This window comes from Thalia democratica, chromosome 3 (assembly GCF_965202585.1).
Source record: "Thalia democratica chromosome 3, ktThaDemo2.hap1.1, whole genome shotgun sequence".
Taxonomy (NCBI): domain Eukaryota; kingdom Metazoa; phylum Chordata; class Thaliacea; order Salpida; family Salpidae; genus Thalia; species Thalia democratica.
Genome location: NC_139167.1, coordinates 74,961,523 through 74,984,658, shown reverse-complemented (window position 1 = coordinate 74,984,658; position 23,136 = coordinate 74,961,523). Strand labels below are relative to the sequence as shown.

Genomic DNA, 23,136 nt, shown 5'->3' with positions numbered 1-23,136 from the left:
TGTAACAATACAACAGTGTGCATAGAGATACAATTTTTAAAGGTAAATGCATTGCTTACTACAATTTTTAATGAAGACACAGTATGTAACGAAATTAATAAAGACAGTTGTTGAGTTGATTTTGGGTAGCTATTTTATAGCTTTGTTATTTGGTATGTACTAAAAAATGCACACTATTTAAAATGTTCAGTGCATATATTAATAGTCAAATTATATTAGTTAAAGTACTAGTTCAGAAAGAGGAAATACAAGGAGCTTTTAAATAAAATTACTTTAAGTCAGGTAAAAATTAGAGATATTCTTGTTTAGTTGACTTTAAATATTCACCAGGCATATTTAGAAAACAGAAATAAACAAAAAATACTTTGGCTAATGAAAATAAAGTAAAAACAATAGCAATTGTTCGAATCAATAAACTAAATGTGTTAGTAGTAAAAAAACAAACTAAAAATAAACACTCAGGCTGTTAGTAACGAACATATACAGAAAAAAAAACATAAAATAAAATAAAGAGGTTGTCTACAGAACTTAAAAACAAGTTTGAAGAGTTCTAATAATTTATAACATAAATAATAATTTTAATATCGTTAAACCTATCTCTACATAATGTAGTTTACAGATGTTTATATATTAAGAGAGCTTCTTATTATTTAGTTCATTTTAAGTTTTACTATTGTTAAATTATCAGTTCAAAATTCAAGTTCCCTGAATTTGGGCTGTGTGCACTCCTTGTCACAGCACTCCTCCACAAATTCCTTCAAAATATTGCTAACTTTGCAGTGGGAATAAATGCAGCTGTGACCCAGATGGTGCTTCCTCTGAAACCTGACAAACTTGACAAACCTCGGGCTCACGTCCAGCTTGTCGTCAAACTTCTTCTGCAAGTACTTGAACAGCTTGTAGCCCAGCTTGAAAATCACCTTACTGTCGTCCTCGGCGTGCAGGATCATCACCGGGGTCTTGACGTCCATCAGGTAGCCCCTGGTGTTCAAATGCATGCCGTTCCTGGCCATCGTCTCGTCTATCTTGCGCCGGATGTATGCGCTCGGGTACAGGCTGAGCAGGAACTTGGAAATGGGGTAGTTGTCCATTATTCCCTTTATCGAGTCGAAGGGAGCTTCCAGCACCAGGGCGTCCGGCTGCCTGCTGAACTTTTTCACCTGCATCTCCGTCACTGCTTTCGATGCCAGGGAAGTCCCCAGACTGTGAGCCCAGATGACAATTTTGCCGGCGTCAGGGAATTCCTCGTCCATGTACTTGTACGCAGTGAGGACGTCCTGAAGTATAAATAAATGAGTAAATATTGGTACGCAACTTTTTTATGTTAGAAATTATTTAACAAAATTTTTTAATAAAAGGCTTTTGTTATAATACTGCAATTGGTAAACAGTCAATGCCTCTTGTAACTAACTTAACATTTAGTGAGTATGCATATCCTGAAACACATTATGTTATATAAACTCTTTGTATGCACTTCCTGATTTTTTTTAATCACAACATGTTTCATGTTAATGTTAACTTAAATAAAGTTGAATGTAAGTTGCATGAATATCATAAACCCTGGAAATAAAATGTAATTTAAAATCCTGAGCTATATTATTAAGTGGAAAAAACAACAAAATTGGTCACATATATGCATTTTCTAACACAGCACAAAACATTATTTCTGATTATCGTTCTCAAAAGTCTAATGGATTATTAATTGATGTTTTATAAAGCTATTAAAATTAAATAAAAAAGAATAAACTTGTGCAGTTCTAAAATATAACAAACTGATTTGCAATATTTAAATGTTGTAAATATTGGTTGAGAATAAACAAGTTATATTTTTGATAATTATGCTGAAATTTTATATGAGCTGCATTATACTTGGGTATATGTATATTTATTAATTAAAATTTCCCTAAAAGTTTCTTTATTCTTATCGGATACTTAGAAAATACTAACAAGATTGCTACTTTTTATAGCATAAAAGCCAGAGTCAGCTTAAGTCTATGATAAAAAACCGAGAAAAGTAGTATAATTCAAAAAAAAAATTAAGCATAAACACTTAAAAGTAATAGTATCAAAAGGCCTCAATACCTAAAAAGTTGAGTAAAAATTTTAACTTAAAAAGTTGCATATCGTTAAATTTATTAATGCAAAATAGCTAGTAATTAAGATTAAGCTTTTCATCTAATCAAAACATATTGCTTACTTATAAAACTTATAGGTTAAATTATCAGAAGTACTTCATTAAAAACTTTTATAACTCTTTACTTTTATAAAATTTACTTTATATAAATTAATTTTACATTTTAAGCTGTTACTCCTAGTTCTCTTAACTACAACTTATATTTATTAAATGGTATATGCTAAAGTACATCTTCATTTTTAAAACAGTCATAACTAAAGGTCCTAACTAGTCCCATTTAATGAAAAATTAAAATCATTATGTAAATTCATGTTTTTTTTTGTATACTTCATCAAAATTTAAATTTTTTGAAGGTAAAAAGAAAGCCTGAGATTCTTTTTAAACTTATGTAAAAAGTGGTAAAAACGATGTTTAATTTTCTTATCGAGAAGCAAAATATAAATTAGATTAAAAAATTAATAAAACCACCATGACCAAAAAAAAACATCAACATTAACCTGAACTTTGCAGAAAAAAACACACAAAAAACTTCAACTAGTTACTTACCCTGCATTTTTCAAACTAGCCTCAGTATGTCTCTCAAACCAGATAAACCTTTTGGTTAATTAAAGTTTAATTTTCATATTTCTGACTTAAGTTTCTAATTAGTTCCAATCAAATAAATAATTTTAAAATACAAATAATAACTTTACAATGTTTATTATCAAATTGGCATTCTATGAAGTTAATGAATACATACATATTTTTTCACAAAAACAAACCTGAACTGCACTCTCTTCAGACACTGTCCCCGTGGAGTCACCATAGCCCCTGTAATCAAAAGTGACAACCCAATACCCCAAACCCCTCAAAACTTCGTACAGGTTCAATCTGTGACCGTGGCCCCTGTGAAACGAGTTGCCGTGGCAATACAACACCACCTTGGGGGAAATGTTCTCATTGGCATCAAAGGGTGCCATCTTCCACAGGCCTATGTAGTTGCCATCTGACGCTTCTATGTAGGCATTGTCGACTCCGTCCAGATTGTACTCTTTTTTTGGGTCATGCAGTTGAGATAGGCATCTGGGGAAAACAGTAATCATTTTACTTAACACAAACTATGTTTGATTTTTTTTTGACTTAGAATAGAGATGATTAAAAAATCATTTAAGGGCATAGGGGGGGGATAAACACCCTTTTTTGGTTTTTGATCTTATTTTATATAGTTTTTACTAAGCTACAAGATGCTTTTTATAGATTTAAAAAATTTAAAATACTTTTTGAGATATAGCCGGTCAAAGTTGGAGCCAACAATAGGTTCCTTATGGGAGGCGCAAACTAAAACGGCAAATAACTAGAAATCACTAAAAACCTATCTCCTCCTACGTTTTTTGAGATAACTACCTCAAACTTTTAGGAAATGTTCCTTGATATATTTAGAAAATTCTGTCGGAAGGAATTTTGAAAAATTAAAAAAAAAAAAATTTATAAAAAAAATAAACAAAAAAAACAGTTTTTTTTTTGTTTTTTTATTATAAAATTTTTATTTTTTAATTTTTTTAAATTCTGTTCCGACAGAATTTTCTAAAAACTGCAAGGAACATTTCCTGAAAATTTGAGGTAGTTATCTCAAAAAACGTAGGAGGAGATAGATTTTTAGTGATTTCTAGTTATTTGCCGTTTTAGTTTGCGCCTCCCATAAGGGTCCTATTGTTGCCTCCGACTTTGACCGGCTATATCTCAAAAAATATTTTAAATTTTTTAAATCCGTAAAAAGCATCTTCTAGCTTAGTAAAGACTATATAAAATAAAATCAAAAACCAAAAAAGGGTGTTTACCCCCCTATGCCCTTAAGTAACAGCTTGTTTTAAAGTTAGGATAAATTAATATACATATACTAATATTAAGTATATAACTTATAACTTGAAAAAAAAAAAACAATAAATTTAATTATATTTGGTATTAATTGTGTCTTAATAAATTCAAACTTAAAAATAAAAAGTATTAAAATAATTTAATTAACATTTTAGTACTCAGACTTATAAAACATACTATTTAGGGTATACTGAAAAACATTTCTATTTAATCTTATGCATACAATTACCTTGGGTTTTTGACACTGTTCATAAACACAAGAAAGGATAATATTTTGGGAAACAAAACGATGGCAACAGGGAAACTGACGTACAATCCCAAGACAAAGGTGAAACAAACAAGGAAGAACATAAAATTTATTTTGTTGAAATGTTGTTAGTATATAAAAAGTTTTATTATCTGTAAAACATTTTATTGTCAACTAAGTTTTTGATTATACTTTGTTATTAATAAAAAATTACAAAAATATCAAATAATATTTCTTAACTAATACTGTATGAAGAATATCAATGAATAAAAAGAAATAAACAAACAGATTTATAAACATTACCTTGTTTGTTATTAAAGTTATTTGAATTAAAAGTGTACTATTGCAGTATTGAAAATATTTCTATACAATCATCAAAAATAATAGTAGCTTACACCAAGAACCAGGGTTCGTGCGCGAAATTCCTTTTCATTTAGCCTGACAGAGACCTATTTAGCCTGACATTTTTTCAAAGTAAAAAAAATCACCTTCAGAAGGCATTTTAGGTATTGGGGGGTATTAATTAGCAAATTAACGCAATAAAAGTATTCACAAAACTACTTTTAAAGAAATAAAAATTTAAATGAATTATTTTTCAACACTTATCCATTGCTTACCCAGCAACTTGAATATTTTTAACTGGTCATTATAATTTCTGCTTCAATGAATTCATACCTTTATTAAATTTTGGGGCTTAGTTACATCCACCACTTATCACCCATATACAGGGTTCGTGTCAATTAGTACTTGAATTCGTCAATTATAAGTTACATGACTGGACCAGAAGCTTTTATTAAAACAGAAATGTGAATAAGTCTGTAAAAGAAAAACAAAATGTAGTTAAAAACATCTCTCAAAAACTTTATGTTATCATTAAAGCATCTTAATTTTTGAAATAACAAATTAAACTTATCATGATATTACATACGCTATTTCAAAGAATCCTTTTAAACGAATACATAAAGATAAGTATTAAACACATGATCTGGACTCTAAAACTTATCTTTTCATTAACAACATAATTTTTGAAATAACTACTCAAACTAAAAAAACAGTTTAAGCTTTTTATGTTATTACATAAGCTATTCAAAAAAATCTTTATAAACGAATGAATAAAAAATATTTATACAACTTTATAATATATAATAAAATATATAATAAAAAACAGTTTAACCAACTAAGCTCTGAAAAACAAAGCTCATGTAAACAAATTCAGACAAACAGCAAAGTTGTTGAACTAAACTGTAATGTTTAAACTGTACTTTTTTATGAATTTTTATAATTATGACGTATATAATCTACTAAAAACAAAATAATGAAGATTCTTAAAATTATTTTAGAGATTCAACAAAAGGTTCTAAGCACTTATTCTATTTGAATAAGATTTTAAACAACTGAAGATCTCGTTTTTTTAAACGAGTGAAACATTGTATTGTAATAAAATTTTAAAAATTTATCATTGAAGCACTTATTTTTACAAATACTGACTGATTTTGTCTTTAATAACTAAATCTTTATTTAGAAATAAATTCACATCTCAATTTGATCTTAATTAAAAAAATTTCATGCATTTGAACTGACAAAAACTGAGATTCTCAAATTTTTAAACATAAAAACTGATTTAGCCTGACGTTTTTCAACTTTTTTCAAAAAAACTGATTTAGCCTGATTTAGCCTGACTTAGCCTGACGCGCACGAACCCTGAAGAACATAAAATGTATAGAAACAATTTATACAAAAACCTAAAACATGTAAAGTAACATGTACATGTACTTAAAACATGCAAAGATTTTAATAAAACTATCAACTTGTATTATAATCTCAAACCTATAAAACTGTAGTTGTAATAGGTAACAATATTCTTAATTTAATCTTATTGTCTTTTATTAGTATGTTTTTAAAATTAACAAATAGTTACTAATTTGAAATAAAAAATTTTAAGTCTTAAAAAAAAATTAGTAATATATTGTAAGCAATTATGCACTAACTACTTTTAATCTATTAAGTACAAACAATGATTTAAGCTAATTAAAAAACAAAACAGCTATACTTGAAAAAAACCTTTAAATTTATGTTATTTTTCATTAAACATTTTTTTATTAATTTTTACAAACAAAATATTAAAAACTTTGTAACTAAGGTTATGCTTAATGTTAGAGGTAGTATGTAAACTTAGTATTACAAATATAATGATTTAAATTTAAGTAGTATCAAAATTAAATACAGTTTACTAAACAATCAAAACAGGTTACACAAATATAGCTAAATACTTTATAAATTAATAAATGTTCAAGTTTTAAATATCTGTTCAAAATTTTAAACAAGGGCAACATTGCCCATATATGAGCAATAACACTAATATTTATTTGAGATACACAAGGCTACAACTAAAATTTAAAAAAGTTAATTAAAATAAAAACCCTGTGTTTTTCAACTCAATTAAAATTTTTCCTTCATTTTTATTTACAAAACAAAGTTTTTCTAGGAATCTTAAAACTAAAATGAGAAAATTTAAATATAAAGCATAAATTAAAAACAATTTAATAAATTTTACATATTTATACTTGAATTAAAAATTTTGAGGAGAATAAAACGCTATCTTTAAAATCAATTAGTTTAAGTTATTGTTTTTTAATGTAAAACATGAAGTAAAAAAAAAATAGCTATCTGTATTTGCAAAAGTTATATATTCCGCTTATTTTTAAACAGGATAAATAAATGTATAAATAATTAAGTATTGCTCCAACAGTAAACAAAAGAAGTTAAATACAGGTAATCAAGTTTACAATATTTATAAAACAAATTTTATAAATTATTCAACCTATAAAAATATATACATTAATAAAGTAGACTGAGTTTAAAGACACAATGTTACAATAATGTAAATGGATTTTAATAATTTCACCAGATAATACAATTTATATTTAATATATAACATATATAATTTTATATTACAAAAAAAACAGTGTTGTAAAATTACCTAAATTTTATCATATTTTTTCCTTTATTGAGGCAAAAAAGCAAGCCTGAATGACCAAAAACTAGCTGCATTCAGCATAGTTGAGTTTATGAGAAAATTAGAAATCGTAGCTTGAGCTAGAAACTAAAAAATGTAAAGTTTTTATACTAAAAGTAACAAATTATCTTAGAAAAAAAACTATATTATCTTAGAAAAAAAACTATTTGTAAAAAACAAGATTTAAGTCATAAGTTAGTCTAAGATTAAGAAAAAAAATATAAACTAGCTAAAGCTAAAAAAAAACAGGTTGCCTAAGGTTTTTTGTCAATATCTTCCAGGTTTTTAAAAAACTAACTTTTTGGTCTATTTTCAGTATAAAATTTAACTTAGTTTAAAATAAATGTCATAGTATAACCACATAAAAGTATACTGTTAAGCTATTTTAAATGTGTTTTATACAAAAAATTTTTAATGAGACAATTTTTTTTTCAATCTTTATGATATATTTTATATATATATATATATCAATTCAACATTTTGTAACTTACATGTAAAAATAGCTTAAAAATCCAGTTTTTTTTTTTCAAATTTATTATATCCAGGTTTTTGGCAGCCCCTAAAAAAGATTCAAATTTGCATAAATTGTGCAAAAATAGATTCAAATAAGCCTGAGTTTTTCACAAAGTTTAAACTAGCTTGAGTTTTATCAAGACTTAAAACTATCATAAGTAGCTTTGGTAATAATAATTCATTAAAGTAACAGAAACACCAAATTAATAGCTACTTTCTCTTATTATAATTAATATTGTAAAATATGTTAGAAAAAATATAATTAAAAAAAAAAAGATTGCTAACAAAAGATTGAAATTTATAAAATAATTAAGAAGACATTAATTTGCAAACTAATAAAAATTACAACACACTAATTTACTACAGCTGAAAATAAAGCTATATCTTAAGTTAAGACAGTTGCTTGATCAGCAAATAATTTTCAAACAAACTTAAATTCAAAAAGAACAAATTTCTTTAACTTATTTGATATAACTTATTCCCATTATAACATTTAGATAAGTCTTAAGAATAAAAAACATTCCACTTTTGTTTTAACCTTTTTATGAAAGTAAATTTTTATCTTTAAGTTATTAGATTAGTTTTTAGAAACTTAGTAATGTTCTATTTAAAAGTATGTTAAAATTTTAAAACAATTTCAAATAAATTATTACTAAATTTTAAAATGACAAAAAATAAATAAAATAATACAGTAAATTTAATGTATTTTCACTCAACTTTAATCTTTTTTTTACTTAGCTAACTTACTTAGTGTAACAAACAGAAATAAATTAGTTTATTAAATTAATAGTAACTACACTGAAAATTCTAAAGTTAGGATTTGGATAACAACATGTGTACTTACTTTTATTGAATAACTATCATTTTCACAGGATTTTTTTTCAACATGCTAAAAGTACCAGGGCCTAAATATATAACTATGCTATGACTGTATGTTAGTACGAAATATACCACTTTCTGCCCTTTTTAAATTCATTTTTACCTAAATAATTTAGTTACCAGTTACTTTTTACTGATAAGATATATATCAGGATATTTTTTTTTTCTAACTATATTTTAATTCATCCTCAAAAAGAACATACTTTTAAAGTAACAAACTATTGTCAATAGTGTAAAACAGGGTTTCCCAAAGTGGGCTATCACAGAAATTTAGAGGACCATGAGGTCATAAATTAGAACTCACACTAGATATTCTGAAATTGATGATGAACCGCTAAAAACATTTTTTAGGGTGATTTAAATGGAAGTTTTTTGAGTAATCTTGTTGGAGGGGGCCATAGTTTTTTTTTTCAATTTCTTTAAAGGGGGCCTTTTGAAATAAAAAAAGGGAAATCCTTAAGTAAAACATAGCACAGATAAAATTGCAGTTTATCAGATTTACCATGCTTATTGACAAACAATGCTTTTAAAAAATTGACAGTAGCAGCTAAGTTGCACATAGTAAACTAGTAATAAATTATTTAAGTTAATAAGTAGTGACTAAATTGCTCAAATACATTTGACAAACAAATTGTAAAGAAAAATGAAGTAGTTTCAATATTTTTTATAATCTTTTTGACAATTTTGTATAGTATTTTAAATAAAAAAAACATGTATACTACAAACAGAATTGCCACTCTTTTTGGCAAATAGCCAGCCTTAGTGAGCAACAAATAGCCTGAGTTGTATGAAGCTATACTGAGTTGACCTAGTTTAATAAGAAAACTGGAATAAAAAATAAGTATACGCCAAATAAAAAAAAAACTACTTTTAATCAAGCTTTAGTGCCTAAAAAATTTATAACAAAAGGACTTGGTTTTTACATTAATTTATATTAAAAAAATATATATAGTTACAAAAAGAATTCAAATTGATTTAAAAGCGTTAATAAAAAGGAATTTTTTCACAAATTTTCAAGCACTAAGCAAAAAAACAAGAAAGTTTAGGGAAGTTGGAACCCTGTCTGAAGTAAAAGCTTTTTTTCATGGGTGGTTGATTTTTAATTTTCAAAGACATCAACATTTGATATTTGCAAAAATCCTTACAATGTCTTGACCCCAAGTGGCATAACTTGTAATATAAACAGAACTACATAAAATATGGTTTGAGTATTTAAAATTTTTAGGATCTTGGTTTTCTAGATACTAATTTTAAACAAAAAATAAATAAAAAATCCCTATTTAGTTGCAGGCCAGCTGTGTAGCATGAGTTTATAGCAAAATTGGAAAAAAAAACATTTGTAATCCAAAAAATAGTACTTATCAAGCTTTATACATTTAAATACAAAAGTATTTAATAAAAACACAATTTTAAGAAACAAAAATCAGAGTTGCAACTTTTTTCAAAATTTTCTTCAGGTTTTAAAAATTTCCTCCAGGTTTTTAAACGTACACATTTTGTGTCTATTTCTAGTTTAAAGTTAAGTTTAAGGTAAGAAACTATTTAAATAGTATAAAAACATTAAAAAGATACTATAAAGCTACTTTAGATGTTTTTAGAAAAATAAATTGTTGATGATGACAAACACTTTTATCTAATGATTGATTTTTTATGTCAAACAAAAATTTTACCACTGAACATGAAGAAATTGTTAAAAATTCCAGGTTTTTTAGTGATTTTGTTCAAAATTCCAGTTTTTTCCAGGTTTTATTTTTGCCAAATTGTCAAATTCAAGGTTTCAAAGTAAAGTGGCAACCCTCTTAAATTTTTATAGTAAAAAAAAACATAGTCTGAGATTTTAAAAGGATACTAAATGGCCTTAATTTTGCAAAAAATCAAACAAGTCTGAGTTTTTCAAAAATTGCAAACTAGCTTGATTAGCTTGAGTATGCGACAATCCTGTTTAAAAGTATTTTTTATAAGCAAAGCTCTAGGGAGTATAGAAAATTATTGATGTATAGAAAATTTGTTTCTGTTCTTGTTTAAATTTTGTTATATTATATCTAAAATTGTTCAAAATTACAAATTTTGTTACGATTTTGTGTGGCCTGATGGCAAGGGTCCTAAGGTTTGCTTTAAAAACCCACAAAAAAGTTGAACATTGAGGTCAAAACCCAGTGGCCAACACATATACAAAAATAAATTCAGATTTTCCTTTTTTTCTTAATTTACTTATTGGCAGAACATCAAGGTTTTGAACTAGAATAACCACCCTGTCATTAAAGAGTTTCAAAGTAACTTTATTTAGTTGCACAACAACATTGTCAGTCAGACCTTAAAGGCAATAATGATGCCAACATGTTGAATATAATAATTAAAAATGCGACAATGATGGTTACATGTCAACTCAAACTCTTTAAAAAGTAATTTAGAGAAAACATCTCAAAAAGTGATAAAAAATAAAAAATATGTATGTAGTTCTTAATTTATATCTACAAAACATTTATTCTTTTTAGAATTCTTTTTACAGTTTTTGATATATTTAGTAATCACTAAAAATAATTAATAATCACTATATATAAAAAGTTGTTTTAGCCATATATTGAAAAAGATTAAAAACTTTGCAAAAACAAAAAAATGGCTTGTAGTAAGACCTACTTAAGTATATATCTTTTTAATATACCTTACTTTTTGAGTTGTGGCCCTTTTAAAAAAGTTTTAAGAAATTGATTTTTCAGGATTTGAAAAGTTTTGTATCCAATTTTAGTTTAACAAAATTAAGCAAAATATAATTTATCATAGATTTTCTTTTTTATAAGAACAAGTTTATATTTTTATAAAGAGGAAACTTCTTGTTTGCTAACACACAACGATGTATAATAAATTTGAAAAAAAAAGTCAGTTATTTGAACTGGTTAAATTTTTGTAAACTTGACAGGATTGTTATACTCAACTATTTTTTCAAAAAATTAATTAATGCTTAATAGTATTTTCTCACATACTTTGAAATTTAACAACATGTATAAAGATGTTCAAAGAGTATGAGTTAGCTACTGTTGCTAATGTTCAACATTAAAATAACAGAGCAAGGAACATTCTTTGTACAAAACATCTATCTATATTTAATATTTTACAACAGAAGTATGCAAACTCCACAACTCAGCAGAGCCAAACCAAAAATTATTATACTTAAATATTTAATGCTAGTTCGCTAAAATTTATTTTAAGCAAAATAATTCGAATCCAAGAAGTATTTTTTGCTCTAAATAAATTTTAGCGAACTAGCATTAGATGTTTAAGTATAATAATTTTCAAATGCGAACTTAGCTTAATCATTAATGGTCATTAAAATATATTTTACAACTTTTTGATTACAATTCTCTATTTAATATAATGTTTGCTATTTTTTTGTGTAATAAAGACGGCCGGCTAAAATTTATTTAGTGTTTCGTTACTTATACAAGAGTACAAGACTGCTTAATAGGCTTTAAAAACCAAAATTTGCTACTACTAACTCTTAAAAGTTGTTTTAGTAACATCAATTTCATAAATGTAAGCTTTCGTTCGTACGCTTAAAGTAATTTAATATTTTTATTATTATCTTCATAAAACTGAAACACTATTATTGCAGAGCAAAAAACAAAGAAACCATCTTTAATTGTCTTGTATTAAATTTAAAGAAAAATTATACAGCTTACCGATTTTTGTAGTGCTTAAGTAGACCAAGGCTGCTAGAAATATTTCTGAATAAAATAAATTCTGAAAACAGAATATTCATTGAACATTTAAGTAGTTTGAGATAAATTCTCATAATCGTTTTAGTTTTGTAGATCAAAAAAACTCAGATACAGACATTTTAATTCTTGGACAATAAGGTTAAACTATATTTAAGTGGTGTGGGTAAAACTCAAAAAATAAAAGGTTTCATGAAGTTTAAGTGTTTTATAATTTTTAATTAGTGGTGTACGAGTCGATAATCAAAAGGTTCCTTAATACACCAGTTCCTTAGACTTAACTTTTTGAGCGCTTTTTTTATCGTTTAATAAACAAAATCTAAAATAAGTTTTTCTTAAATATAGATAGTTATTGCAAGAATGTTGTGTAACTTTCAAAGAAAGATAGTTTTTATGTACCACCAGATCTTTAGTTAGACCACAATTTAAGTTTTTTTAGTATTTAATAAATTTAATAAATACAAAGCTAATTTTGTTTTTTTTTTTAATATAAAACTCTTATTTTTATCAGAAAACCTAAATCGTATTGAAGAATTAATTAAGTAAAATGCAAACTAAAAATAAACCTTTTTATTACTTGGCAAACTCTTAGCACTTGAGAAAGAAATTTCTCAAAAAGCGTTGCTGAGAATTTAGGTAAAACTTGTATGGGTCATATATTTTAAAAGCAATAATAAAATGGTAAAAAAATATCAGAACATCATAAAACATAACTATAAAAATCTTTAAAAATAAAAACTACTAAAAAAACATTTTATTTTTGCATAAAAAGTTGAATATCTGAAAAACAAAAATCGTGCAAAATTGGAATTTTTCTGAAAAGTTTATTCAGGTTTATGGTATAAAAATAAAATAAAATAAAATTACAACATCGTTAAACTCATACTAATAAGTATGTTTAAAAAAAATTTAAAAAAACAAATATTATTTTAGCAGAAAAATTTGTATAAATAAAAACATAGAAAAAAACACAAAACTTTTAAATGGGCCCATTCAAAAAGTCAAACCCCAACCCAAAGGATTTTTTTAAATAAAGACAAAGGACTTTCCTATAGAATAAAAAAAGTTTTTAATTAGCTATTAACATAAGGAAAATAATTGGGTCTTAAGTTTGACATTTTTATAAAATTCCTAAAAAACGCTCTCAAGCTAAGTCAAACTTTTAAGATAAAAAAAGATTTGATAGCTTCAGTTTGAATAAAATGGTCAGGACAAAATATTAAACTTAAAATTTTTATGAAGATAAGAAAATTAAATGAAAAAAAGTTTTAACACTAATGATTAAAAATTGGGCTGGTTTAAAATAAGTCAGGGTTTAATAAAAACTAAACCTTTTGTGTTCTTTGAATAACAAAAAATGATTAAGTTTATAATTTTTTATTTTTATCTTCCAACACGGGAAAAAATAACCTTATTTCTAATTATAACCCTTATATATTGGTTTAACTTTAATTGCTAAACATTTTATAAGACTGTACTGAATTAGTTCTTTTAAAGCAATGATAAGTTATTTATTTTAACATAAACCTTTATTTTCATAGTTGTAACAATCAACCTATATTTAATTATTTAAAAATAGTAACAATTTGCATTTTAGATAATTTTTAGTATTATAAAAACACAGAAAATGAGATTGTAAGAGCTAAAAAATAACTTAGTATTAAAAAAACAAAAGAACCGTAGGGTAATTGTCAACATTTTTCTAACTACTATTTCAAGAACATTTTATCTCTAAGGTAACTTTCGCAAACGAAGAGTAAAAGTCCGTTTAGCGAATGTTTTTAATATAAGTAGGATGCGGCCTGTGAACATAGAAATTTGGCCCGCAAGAAAGTTTTTTGAGATTTATGCAAAACAATCTTAGGCTAGAAATGAATCGTAAAAATAGGCTTCGGGTACGTATTACGAAAATAATCTAAATTTACATTTACACTAGATATTTAGTGGTGTGAAAACTTAAAGATTTACAGTAGATATTAATAGGTTTGTAATGAAGATAAAAAAGGTCTCAAGTATAATTTACAAAAAGTTCGAAATTTACATTATATTTTTCGGGTCTGTTATGAAGGGTATACTCACAATTCCTACCCGCTTGCAGTTTATTTTTTTTGTTGTTTTATACTTATAGTTACTGTTACCCCTCCTAACCTTTACCCTTTGTTGGTAAGTGGTTCTCGGATCTGATCGGGTGATAATTGTGCGCGAGTTGGAACTGAGCGGTTCCGTTATAAAGAGTAAAACTAAAACTACAAATGCGATCCGCGAACATTTTTCAACTTCAAAATCCGATCATCTTTGCTTGCCAACCTCTGTTGTAGTTAAATTTAAAATTGATAATTTAGTGACGTAGTAATGCTTACAATTTAACTTACTATGTTTTAAATTTATCTTGATTTAAACCAGGGGTCGGCAGGCAGTTGGTGGTCGTGGGCCAAATTTCAAGTTTCCAAAGTCTTCGCGGGCCGCAGATTTAGTATAAGTGACATTTGAATAATATTTTGGTTTTAGTTTTAGTCACAATTAAAGAAAGGTTTAACTTTTTTTCACCTTATTATTTTAAATGACTTTTAGCTATACATGGAATGTCTATTTAAATTAATATCTATTAGAATAGAATTTACATTGACTAATATACTTTAGTGTTAATTAACTATGTACTTTTATAAGCACTTAGTAAGTTAAACTTAATACTTTTGTATTTTTACTTACAACCTAACTATCTATAAAAACCTAACTTTAAAGACAATTTATGGGTTACTTTTATACATTTGTTATATTATCAACCCTTTTTTCATATTTATAAGAATATTTACTTCAAAAAAAGTTTTTGCGTGTTAAATAATTTACACTCATTAAAAAAATTATTAATTAGTTAACTTAATAAAATTAATACCTGTTTGTATTCCAGAAAACTAAAACAAACTCTTTAATATAATTTATTCTCGAAAATTTCAATAAAATATCTTATTAGTAATTAGTATTTTACATGGTTGCCACTTAAAAAGCAAAAATGTCTGAGTTGTATCAAACCAACCTAAGTTTATTAAAAGTTGAAAAAGCTAAAAAATAGTTGTTAATCAAGCTTAAGTACCTAGCTAAAATATCATCATTATCAAAAAGTACACAAAATGTAAGAAAACAAGAAAAAATTACAATTAGTAAACTACACTACAGTCATAAAAACTATTCTGAGAATTGAAAGATTTCTTTAAAGTGTTTGAAATAAAAGTTTCACACACACCTGAGTTTTCAACTTTTAAAATAGCCTGTTTGTGTAGCAACCCAGTTAAAATAAAGTTCACAACATAGAGAAATAACGTAGGTTATTAATAGTATATAAATTACATGCTAAAAATATATAAGTCAGCTCGAATGGAAAATTAAGATTCTTAAACAAATTTAACAAAAGTATAAAATTCTATTGAGTCATTAGCGAAGTAGAAAAACTTATTTTTTTTTAAGCATTTTAGCAATTCTTTATCTGAAATAAGAATATTGCATTTAAAAATAGTAATTGTAAAATATAAGACGAGCTACAAGAATAAAAAAAAACGTTAGTTAGGAGTTATTGCGAGAAGCGATAAGAAAAAAAACACCAAAGTCAGTTCTCCAACAAAGCACATGACTATCTTCAGTAAATACAGAATGATCAGAAAAATTGTAAAGGCAAGGTATAAAGTAGCAAAACTTATTACTTAAAATTAGATGCTTTTTATAATTGAAAACTTTTCTAAAGAATTTATGTTGGCGGTAATAAAAAGCTTTTTTTTATTTCTTCAATGACAACTAGAAGTCATGTTTAGGAAATGCGTTAAGGTTATAGCCGCATAAATCAAATTAGTACTTTAATCAATCTGTTAACATGAGACTACTTATAAAAAAAAACTATTGCTCATCTGAGAATTTTTATTAGAGATGTTTTTACTAACTTTGACATTTTAGTAGAGTTTCTTGGTTTAGTTTGAAAGCGATGCACAACAAACGGTGAAATTTTACAAGTAAAGGTGCAATGCACCAAAACAAAGTTTTTGGAACTACAATTCCTTCTTTCATTTTTAGTATAAAGTTTAATTAAATTTGTTTAAAATGTCTTAACAAATATATCAATATTAGAAAATACTGTTAAGCTACTTTTATATATTTTATAGCAGAAAGATATTTATTTGGTAAGTTTTTTGTGTCAAATCGAAATTTAATTTATTTACATGTAAAAATTGTTTGAAATTCCAGGTTTTTCAAAAATTCTTAAATTAAAGTTTTTTTCAGAATTATTAAGCATAAATTTTCAAATTCAAAACTTTTCCTGGATTCAAGTTTTTTGGCTGATTGTTCACACTTAAATGTACACAACAATATAAAAATTATTTTGAATTTTATTAGCTGCAAGACTTAAAATTTAACATACATTATAGCTCAAACTAACACTGTTGATTGAGCAAAACATACATCATAAGTTTAATCTGCACTTTTTCAAGCAAAGAAGCCAGCCTGAGTCAACAAAAACATTCCTGATATTTTTGTATACAAAAAGCAATTATAGCCAAAAACTTAAAAAGTGACTTAGTTGGCCTGATATTTAAAGTCTTCAAATAGTGATAGTCTGAGTGTTTGGTAATTTTTAGTTGTTTATTTGCTTGAACTTGAACTATTTTGATTAACAATGTACAAACTTAATAAACTTACCATCCCTAAATCTAGTTTATGTTAAATAGGTAGCTTCAAAAAACAGCAGTTGTGTGTATTGATATGCAAGGCATAAAAATTAACTAAGTTTGACAAAAAAAATGTTTGAAAAATTAAAATGTATACCTAACAAAAATATATATTGTTTTAAATGTGTGTGTACAATTTAGATATTACATGTACAAAAACAATGTTAGAAAATTACGCATAAACTAAACTTTAACTAACTAAAGTATTAAATAAAAAGTGGTTTGAAATATGAGCATCTTTTTAAGTTGGTGTGCATAGAAATTAATTTAAAGTGCAAAGAAAACTTTTAAAGAATTAAAATGTGTCAAAACTAAAATCAAATAAACCTTATTTCTTATTACTATGTTATGCTAAATGTTTTTACCCTAAAATGTAACACTTACAAATAAAAAATCTATAAAGGAAATTTAGGTATAAAAAATATTGAAAAAGAATATCTAAGCTATAAAGAAATGACACTTTAGTTAATTACTGTGCATTACTTTTGTACAAAATGGAAAACATTTGCATTTAGTTTGTTTAATAAATAGGTATTATATATCTAACTTATTAAATCCAAGCACTCTTTTTTCAGATAATTACTTGCTGTTGTAAACAAGAAGTTATTATAAAACTGAGAAAAATATCCTGTTAGAATGCTAATCTGTCTTTTTCACATTTTTAAACTAAAGCAGTAATTTCTTCTAATTATTTTTAAACATTATAAAGAGACTTAAAACTAAACTAATCAAATTAAATCACATTACCGAAAAAATTTAACTTGAAATATATTTTTGCTCAGCGGGCCACATTTACATACTCGCGGGCCACAAAATTTTCTTTCGCGGGCCGCATTCCATTCAAAAAATTAACATGCTCGCGGGCCGCAGTTTGCCGACCCCTGATTTAAACTATTCCGTTATAAAAAGACTGTGAGTTAGACTTTTTTTTGTGTACAAGTTAAACTATTGTATCACAAAAACACTGTGTTTTGTTTGTAAAGAAAAAGTATGTACAACGTTGTTATTTTTCTAAACAATTTTAAGGCATTTCATGTTTATAAACAGGAAATATTACTTTTTTATTAATTCGATTTTTTTTTTAACTTGAGGCTAAAATTAGAAATAAATTACTTTTACAGTGATGTACGTAATGTTTAAGCGCAAAGTATAAAAAATATAAAGTTAATTTAGTTTAGTCCTTTTTAAAACTAGGAAAAAAAACGCATGAAACACATATAAAACAAAAGTGTAAAGCAAAGCGGAATAATTAAAATCTAAATGAAACATTTTTCCGGTAACTTCCAAGTTAGTTCTCCTTTTCAAATGCGACTTCACGATAAAACTTTCAAGTAAAAAGTTTTTACTCTTTGGTTCAGAACAAAATCTCCAAATAAAGCCCGTGAATTATTTTTTAAATATAACTATCATAAAAACAAACTTAATGATTACATATTATAACCTTAACTTTTTAGTCGTTAATATAACATAAAAATGAGAGTTTGTAAATTTAAATATTCACTTTTGTTCGAAGATTTTCTGTAATGTTCCTCATTTAAAGTTCAATATTCGACTAAAACTTCTTAATAACTATTTAGTAACCGATGAAAATTTTATTTAAAACTATTTTTTTTATTTAAATAAGGTAATTAGTGCTAACATATTTTAGTTAAAATAGAATCTTTTACTTTTATTTTATTAGTTTACACTGTTTTTCATGCACAAAGCAATGATCACAAAATAGATTATGTTATTGATATTTAGTTGCATTACCCTGTAGAACTCTGTTTGTTGAAAAATAATTAACTTTAAAAGTCGTTGATAATATTATTTAGTCAAAAAATTTTTTGCCTGACTAATTTATTACAAAATTGTTTTATACTTCTTAGTTTGGATTAAACAAAAAAATTTAATACTTAGAATTAAAATGTTGGTAAAACTAAAAATGGTAAGCAAAAAATAGTATTTAACTAAAAAATAAAAACTACTGAAAAACAAAGGTTGTTATAAAAATCAATCAAATTAGTCTACATTGTCCTGGACAAGACGTTATAAGGTATCCGTGGTGTGCAACCCGATAACCAAAAAGTTCTTCGTGCACCAGGTCCTAGGACCAAATATTTCAAGCGTCTTTTTTATCATTCAATAAACTGTAACTATTACTTATGAACCCATATTGTCTTAATTTTATTACAAGTTAATAGTATATTTATAATAAATAAAAATACGAACACTACCTCTTTCAAAACAATAAATAAACAGCTATACGTTGCAAACATCAATGTTTTATAATCTAATGATTTAATATATCTTATTATAGAATTTAAGCTTACAAAAAAAGTATTGAATAAAAAATAAAATGTTTAAAGCAAAATAAGCAAACTGATTAAACTAATCAAAATTTGTTAAAGTTTAAAAAACGTAGTTTTCTTTAAATATTTCTTCATACATAACGTTTAGATGTAGAACTTTGTACAACAGTTGTTACTTCAAAACTAGTTCTTTTTAATGATTTTTGGAAGTTTATTTTAATTAGATTAAGTTCACACATGTAAACAGATGTGAAACAAATAGCGTTAGTTCAATTAAAACACTTATAAACAATTGTATTGCATATAATATCTAAAAAAATGTGTTCAATTTATTACGTTACTTGAGTTGAGAAAATACTTAGTTTAAAACTCTCTAAAATTAGGCTTATATTACAACATTTTTTATAAGCTTTTACTAGTTTTTAAAACTTTGTTTAAAACAAGAACAAACTTTATTATGCTTCTGTAGACATAACAATAGGATTAGCAGATGTATGTTTTGTTTATTTTTCTATGCTGCAAATATAGTCATTATTTCAACTGCTTGTGTTGTAATATTACACAATGAAGACAAGAATTTGTTTTCATTTACATTTTAAACAAAAAAATAATGACTAGCTTTTAGACTTTTTACTTTGTTGCGAAACTTTGTATAAAGTTTAGTAAACAAACTAGCCTCACAAAATTGCTACTTTAATAACATATTAAGTACTTACGTACAAATCAGCAAAATTTCTCCTGTATAGTATGTCATACTTCTAATTGCTCAGCTTAGGAAGTAATTGAAAAGTTGGCATAATTTTGTATAAATTCGGTAGCTGTTTACAACTCAGTCATTCAGTAGGTTTTATCAGAACAGATGCTTAATAAATAGTAAACCGCTCAGCTTTGCAGTTTACAACAGTTGACTTTTAGTTAGAAGCGAAAACATTTTAAGCTGTAGAGTTAAAGAAAGCTTGTTGTTGCTTTTATTAAACTAAACAATTAAAAAGTTATGCTTATAAAATCTAAAGCGATTATTTATTTGTTGATGTTTGTAGAATTTATTTTTTAACTTAAGAAACTTTTATCCTTTTGTTATTTATAAAATTAAGAAAAATACTTACACAACTTTTGAGTTAAGTTAGTTTTGATTTTACTGTGTTATTTTTTTAGCTTTTATTAAATAAAGCTAAACATTTTTTTACATATTTATTATTTAAATTAAACTGGTTCATACAATGAAATACTTTTTTATTTTTAAATTACAATAAAACTCAATTATTTAAGCAAAAATATAAGTACTAAATATTCAACATGTTATACAGTAGTAAAATAGTTAATTAAAATAAAATTTTAAGCATTTTTTTTCAGACATTATCAAAATTACTACTTTATACAAATAAAAACATTAGAAAATTTTCTATCAACAACTTACACAATGAAGACAACAATGTATATTATATTTGTGGTCGCGATGACAATGTTTTACAGAAGTAAAGCAGCTAATGCTGTTGCAGGTAAAACGTTTATTAAAAGTACATATATATATATATATATATTTTTTAATTGAAACTATTAACTGCTAAGCTTTTTAACTACATTTATAAGATTTTAATGTCTATATCTAAAAAAAATACTTTTATACAAGTCATAATATATTTTTTCAACTATAATGGTAAAGTCAGTTTACTTGAACAAAAAAAAAAATTACTTTGCTTTAATGATTTTCTTTAATAGTTTAACTTTTCCAATTTTATATATTTTTGCTACATCAACTAAAAGTATAAAACTGCGCACGTTACTGCATGTTTCACTTTTATTAAACGAATCAATAAAACTCAGGACACTCGTACCGGTGCAAAGAAATAAGAAATTACCAGAAGGACGAGGCTGACAGCAAAGAAAGTTCACTGAAATGGAAGAAAATTCTAAGAAGGAATTACGTAGCGACTACCGGCTCGCAAATGCGTTTGAAGGCGAAGAAAAAATGCAGGATTCAACACATGTACGACGGTAAATGATTACAGTTTTTTTAAAAACAAATATACTTCTTTGAAAGTTTGTAAGATTCAATAGCTAGATGGTATGACAAAATACTTACTACTAGCTACCTTTTTTATCCACTCAAAACGTATCTGATAACTATTTTATACGTAACGGTAAAAAAAAAATTACTGACAGTATTAGTAGAAATTTGATTAAGCTACCTTTTTGATAAGTTATAAGCTTTATTAGCTAGATCGTATGTTTAAGTACATACAAGTAGTCTTTTGTACTCAAAACGTAACTGATAATTTCATTCACAGAGTTGAATATGGAACTGGTAAACGACAACTTGCACTTACCTACAAAGTTGTCTGCATGTAAAACAAGGAAATACATGAAAGTCGAGATTGGGCTACCTGAAGGTTCGATTTATTTATTTTTGAAAAGCAAATTTTATTAAATCTTATAATTTTTTTCAAAAAGCTTTTACAGTTTGTATACAAATTAGATATAATTTTTATAGTTAGTACGTGTTGTTTTTAACTTAGCTTAATAATTAAACGTATCTGCTTGAAGTAGTATTTATAAGTTGTAAAAAAATTAAAAAAAAATCTAGAATAACTACTATATATATTGCAATGTTTTAATAAACATAATACGTAAATAACAAATGTTTAGTTTAGAAATAATTACTTTCAAACTATAAAAATATAGAAGAAAACATTAGATTATATTAAACACTTTTTATTTTTAGTTTCTGGTGATAGCTACAACGAGAATAGAAAAGGGTTTATGATTTACTTCAACACGAAAAAAGACCAAAGCTGGAACAACTCATACTTTTATGTACCCTTTCCAACTACCTACAGCAGAAACAAAAAAGTGAACAATTTCTTATGTTTTGTAGACATGTATACTAAACACCAACTTTTTGTAAACTAGTTGTAACACAACTTCAAACTGCTGTTTTACGTAAATATTTAATTTTTTTATTCTACAGACAAAGTTCCTGTTGAAACTAAAAGGTAAAAGCTGGAAACGTTGGTACAAAATGAGGTTCGGACCTTCACACTTGATGGTCACCAGAAAAATAAGAAAATGTAGAAGTTAGTTTTAAATAGTTGCTATAACAGTTGTAGTTAGAATTATTTTAAAGTCAACTTTTAAAAACCGTTTAAAAAATTTGAAAAAAAAGACTTAATATTTTTTATTAAATTAAACTACTATAAAATATTTCGTCAATATTTTAGGTTAACTGTATTATATTTTACAGAATAAATCAAACGAAAAAACAATTGTTCAAGACCTTCTACAACACACGATACAAGGACATTATGTTTCATCACTTACTTCTTTTTTTCTTCTTTGAATAGTGAAAAAGTATTATAAAACTACTGTGCATTTAGTTGTTATTCGTATTTTTACCAAAAGTTATGTTTTTACCAACTTTTACTGTTAAAAATATAGTGTACACTGTACAAATGTATTTTTATCTGTCAATAAACGTTTACTATGCAAACAATGCAAAAAATTGTTGTTTTTATATAGGAATTGTTAAAGCTTAGAAATATTATATAAACATTGTTATACATTTCTACATTTATATCAATGGTACAACAAATAAATTTTGAAAAAATTGTAAAGAGAAATTCAAAACTATAAAAGGTTTAAGTAAGCACAGATATCGTTTAGTTATTATCTTTTGAAAAAATATTTCTCCTTACCTTAGCTGTCTACATAAAACCAAAGAAATTAAACAAAAGGAATAAATTCAAAATATGTTATATGTAGACTGTATTTTTGTCCTGA

General features: G+C 25.6%; 2 protein-coding genes across 2 annotated transcripts; one reads left to right on the top strand and one right to left on the bottom strand.

The window, feature by feature from the left end:
- Nucleotides 1-373: 373 nt before the first annotated feature.
- Nucleotides 374-4,383, bottom strand: LOC145831928 (lysophosphatidylserine lipase ABHD12-like). Its single transcript, XM_082939282.1, has 3 exons — nucleotides 4,218-4,383; nucleotides 2,896-3,196; nucleotides 374-1,277 (listed from the first exon to the last, which is right to left on the bottom strand). The coding sequence occupies exons 1-3, from the start codon at nucleotides 4,337-4,339 to the stop codon at nucleotides 690-692; spliced, it is 1,011 nt and encodes a 336-aa protein (XP_082795408.1). The 5' UTR covers nucleotides 4,340-4,383; the 3' UTR covers nucleotides 374-689.
- A 16,335-nt stretch (nucleotides 4,384-20,718) lies between these two features.
- Nucleotides 20,719-22,842, top strand: LOC145831930 (uncharacterized). The gene is made up of 6 exons (XM_082939284.1): nucleotides 20,719-20,858; nucleotides 21,184-21,354; nucleotides 21,648-21,749; nucleotides 22,082-22,209; nucleotides 22,328-22,433; nucleotides 22,601-22,842. Exons 1-6 carry the CDS (start codon nucleotides 20,780-20,782, stop codon nucleotides 22,603-22,605), a joined length of 591 nt encoding a protein of 196 aa, XP_082795410.1. The 5' UTR covers nucleotides 20,719-20,779; the 3' UTR covers nucleotides 22,606-22,842.
- Nucleotides 22,843-23,136: the final 294 nt, after the last annotated feature.